The following is a 4627-nucleotide window of genomic DNA, read 5'->3' on the forward strand; positions in this document are numbered from 1 at the left end:
GCAGGCTTGGCCTCTCCCCTGGCTTCCCACTCCCCCATAAACCTGCAGTAGAGTCAGCAACTGGATGATCTCTAGGATCTTACTCTAGGGCTGGTTCTGACCACTCAGTTTTGGTTTTTAGATATTTGAAGTGTCATTCTGTGTATGTGTGGTGACCTTGATTTGAAGTGTCTGGTCTCCTGTGATCGTTTTGCTTGTGGCCCTGACTGGTCAGGCAGGCTGAGACTGAAGCTGTCCTCTCAGTGTGCCTCGCACTGTGTGAGCCCCCAGCAGAATCCAGCAGAGATGCTGCTACCCAACTCAGTGCCACCCCCTCCCTCTCTCTCTCCTGCAGGCAGCCATGAGATCCAGCCGTCCTGAGCCGGATGCCCCGGAACCCCTCAGTGCCCGCCCTCAGCCCCTGTCCCGAAGCTCCTCCAGCCTGCTGGGCGAAGGCCGGGGGCAGAGGCCAGAGTGTCACAAGAGGGCCAGCAGCACTGTATGGCAGGCCCAGCTGGGCGAGGCCAGCACTGGTGCCCAGGTCTCGGAGGAGGAGGGGCAGCAGGCTGAGCGCATGCAGCAGGCACGGGCCTCCAGCCCCCAACCGCAGCCCAGCGCCGTGGGCCACTGGCGTAGCAGCACTGTGGGCAACGTGTCCGTCATGGGCGGTAGTGACCTGTGTTACCCGCGGGACCCCAGCGCCGCCGCTGTGCAGAGGAGCCACTCGGACCTGGTTCGCAGCACCCAGAGCCGGGGCCACAGTGGTGCTCGAAAGGCCAGCCTCAGCTGCTCAGCCCTGCGCAGCTCGCCTGTCCATAGGGCTCGGCTGCAGCCCAGCAGCACCTCTGGCCAGAGTGGTCAGACCCCTGCAGGCTTGGAAAGGGACCTGGCTCCGGAGGACAAGACTTCAAACTCAGCCTGGACACTGGAGAGTCAGGAGGGGGTGCCACCAGTTGCCCTGGGAGGCACAGTGACCCACAGCAGCAGCCCCAAAGCCACCGGCCAGTCGGCCACCAACTCCTGCCATTCGTTGTCTCCAGCAGCCCTACTCCGTGGCATGAGGGAGGTGGGGGCCAGCAGTTGCTGCCATGGCTTGCCTGCCCCAGGGATTCTGGCCTTTCCCAAACTAGTGGCTTCAGTGAGTGAATCTAGGCTGCAGGCTCAGCATGGGGTGAAACTCCAATGTAGGTTTTCTGGGGGGCTTCCTGGGCATTCCCACTGCTGTGCCCACCCTTGGGGTCCCACTGGGTTAGCCATGGAGCCTAGTGCCAGGACCAAGGATATGTGGACCATGACCTCAGCAAGTGACTTGGCCCCAGTCTTGGCTTCCCCTCTGTCAGCCCAGGATGCCGGTGTGCAAGCAGCCCCCAAGGCAGTCTGCAAGGCAGTGGCCACTAGTCCACCTCTGGAAGCCCCTGTGGCCCTGCACATGTTCCCTGAGGTGACTCTGGAGTCCAGCCTGGCAGAGGCGCCATCTCCCGTGCGGGACGTACGGTGGGATGCTGAGGGCATGACGTGGGAGGTGTATGGAGCTGCAGTGGACCCGGAGGTGCTCGGTGTGGCCATCCAGAAGCACCTGGAGATGCAGTTTGAACAGCTGCAGCGGGCCCCTGCCAGCGAGGACAGCCTATCTGCTGAGGGTAGGAGGGGGCCACTTCGAGCTGTCATGCAGTCCCTGCGGCGCCCCAGCTGCTGTGGCTGCTCCAGTGCAGCCCCTGAGTGAGGAGCTGCAGCCCCTGGAGCTGCCCGGGGTGCATGGACTCAGCCCCAGGGACAGTTGGGTCCCCATGCTCTTTGGATCCACAGGCACCCACTGACATGTCTCTGTCCTCTGCTGCCTGCAGATCACAGGACTGCAGCCTGTGGGTTCCCTGCCCCTGGCAGTTGGGCTAGTTTTTAAGGGCTTGATTCCCAAGAGCCACATGTGGCCTCTGAACTTTGGGACAGTTTCAACACTGTGCATAAGGGGGATCCTGACTTCTCTGTAAAAACTCTTGACCTTCTATCCAGTCTCTGTTCAGAACTCTGCCATGATTTCCCCCAGGCCTCTTTGTGGCTTTATTTTCACAGCAGTGCTGAGATACAACAAATTCCTGACATAAGAGCTGGGGTCTCAAGTGGCAAGGGCTGTCTAAGTCTTCAGGGAAGGAAACTGACATTGTCGAGGCTTCCTGTGTGCCACACGCTTGTCAACTCACTCTCCTGAGTCTTCACTGTGTTTTATAGACATAACCACAGACATTTGGCAAGACTGCAGCTGCCATGCCCAGGTTGGACAGCTCATGGTGGTGGGCTAAGAGCAGAGCCGGGGGCTGGCTGAAGCCTGGAGTGTTTCCCTGCAGCATGTGGTTGGCAGAGCAGGGCAATTGTGAACAAGAATTTATTGAGCCCATATTCAGTGCCAGGTTTTGTGGATTCCTTGGGGAAGAAGCTGCCTGTGCCCTTGTTGAGCTCACAGTATGTGGGACGGGAGGGCTCTGAGCATTATAGAGGGCTGCAGGGTACTTCTCAGAGCCAACCCCCTGGTAGATCATTGTGTTAGGGTCTGGCAAAGGTTGGTGCCCTGCTGAGAGTCACTTGGCATGAGAAGCTGGAGTCAGGACCCACATGCAGCCTTGCCCGTGACACAGTCCTGTTCCTGGGCCCCTTCTGCACCCAGGATCCCAGGATCTGACAGCCAGCATACTCCCCATCCCCCAGGGACCAGTACTCTTGAGGTGGAAATGGCTAGCAACAGTGAGTTAACTTTTAAAGCAGTAGTGACCACAGGCCAGAGAAACCAGGTGTGAAAGGCATGTTTCAGGTCAGAAAGCATCCCAAGACCCAGCATGGGGCTTTCATATTCCAAAATGTGACTTTCTCATTCCCAGCTGAGGCTGGGTAAGCTGCCACTCCTGCTTGAAAATGACAGCAGACCAGAGCTGCTTCTGAGGGTGGGCCTCGGGCAAAGGGGTGGGGTGGTGTGCAGGAGGGGACTTGACTTTATCTCCCTTTTAAAATGTGATCAAGCAGGTTGTCATGCAGTCATGAGGGTCTTGACACCATGTAGCCTGGGGTCCTGGGCCTGTCCATCCCTCCGTGTGTGGAACGGGGCAGGCGAGTTCACTCTTGGGAGTGACAGGTGGGCACCAGGGTGTCCTCATCTCTGGCCCTGCACGGGAACACCCAAGAACTCCAGTTGCGGGGACACAAGGGGAGGGGTGATGAACTGGCGTAGGAAGTCACCTTCACACAGGGCCAGAGCTGAGCAGGGTCTTGAGGACACAGTGGGGCTGGGCGGGTGGGTGAGTGGGACACGGCATACCAGGCAGAGAGAACAGCCTGGCCAGGGGCTTTGGAGGTTCCTGTCCTGCCCGGGTTGTGGTGAATCATTGATGTACAGGCTGTATTGGGGTTCTTGTCAGGTTGGGAGGCTGGCAAGGGGGTCCCAACTGTGAAGCTCCTGGTGTGACTATGGAAACGGACTTTATAAGAGCTGTGGATGCAGGAGTGGGGCCAGATTTCATTACAGTAATATCCCTTTGGCTGCCATGAGGGGAGATTCATGTGGAAGAAGTGGGAGGCAGAAGCCTGGGCGGGGGAAGGGGTCCTTGGGTATGGGAGCCGAGGAGGGGCCTGTTGGGGGAAATGGAGTGGGTAACTGGGGCTGAGCACGCATACTCATACACAGTGTGTGGTGGATTTGGGAAGAAGGAGGAGTTGCAGAAAGCTGAGGTTTCCAGTTTGAATAAAAGGAGATGAAGCTACCACGTGGGACAAGGTGGGAGGCCCGGGAGGGGCAGGTGAAGGGCCAGATGCCCCAGGGCTTGGTGGGCACCAGTCACACCCTTCATGAAGAGACTTTCTCCTCTGTGCTACACATATCATCGTGAGTTTATTCTCCATATACCACCTCTACATGCTACACCAGGTATGCCAAGATGGCAGACTGGGATGCACCCTGAATGGGAAGGGCTAGCCCAGCCATCCCCCTGCCTCATCACAGCCGAGGTGAAGGTTTGCAGAGTGGTACTGGAATCCAGCCTGGCCTGTGTCTGACCTTGGTGCTAGGCGTAGCTGGGGCCCACAGAGCCCCCCACCCTCCCACCCCCACCCCCGCTGGGTAAGCTTGCCACTCCCAAACAGTGGAAAAAGAGTGTCCTTGGCCTCACTAACCCAGGCTACACAGCCTCTGCGGAGAGATCTACTTGGAGGAGCTGAAGCTTAATTTCCAAATTCAACCTGGAGACCCAATCCAGCACCCCACTTCCTAGGCCAGGGCTGACTGGCAGTGGTTGAGGGTCCCAGGACTTGGCCACCGGCTTCCTTTATAGGTCTTCTCCTTTCAGACTCCAGATTTCTGCCCAGACTTTCTGGGACCCCATCAGGCCTGGCTCTGGGAGGTGGTGGATTTCATTGTGTGTATATTTGTTTTGTTTAGAATTTGAAATAAAGTAATGGAGGTCACAACTTTGCCAGGGAAGGATTTTGTTCTGGTAGATTCTGTCCTTTAGAACGTCTTCCAGATTCTTAGAGCTCCCTGTCCAGGCAGGAATCTCCTTCGCTCATCTCCAGGGACTCTCCCTTCTGTCCATTGGCTCTCCATCCTGGCAACCTGGGCCCCCGATAGCAGAAACCTGGCTCTCTGATGCTTGTCCCCTGTGGGCCT

The 4627-nt window shown here is 57.8% G+C and overlaps 1 protein-coding gene across 1 annotated transcript; it reads left to right on the forward strand.

Annotated features, from left to right (window-relative positions):
- The first annotated feature begins 340 nt into the window (after positions 1-340).
- Positions 341-1702, forward strand: GPRIN2 (G protein regulated inducer of neurite outgrowth 2). The gene has a single exon (XM_065919932.1). It carries the CDS (start codon positions 341-343, stop codon positions 1700-1702), a length of 1362 nt encoding a protein of 453 aa, XP_065776004.1.
- The last annotated feature ends 2925 nt before the right edge of the window (positions 1703-4627 follow it).

The sequence above is a fragment of the Muntiacus reevesi genome, chromosome 2, assembly GCF_963930625.1.
Source record: "Muntiacus reevesi chromosome 2, mMunRee1.1, whole genome shotgun sequence".
Taxonomy (NCBI): domain Eukaryota; kingdom Metazoa; phylum Chordata; class Mammalia; order Artiodactyla; family Cervidae; genus Muntiacus; species Muntiacus reevesi.

Coding starts and splice junctions, on each gene's coding strand:
- GPRIN2 (XM_065919932.1), top strand. CDS start 341: ATGAGATCCAGCCGTCCTGAGCCGGATGCCCCGGAACCCCTCAGTGCC.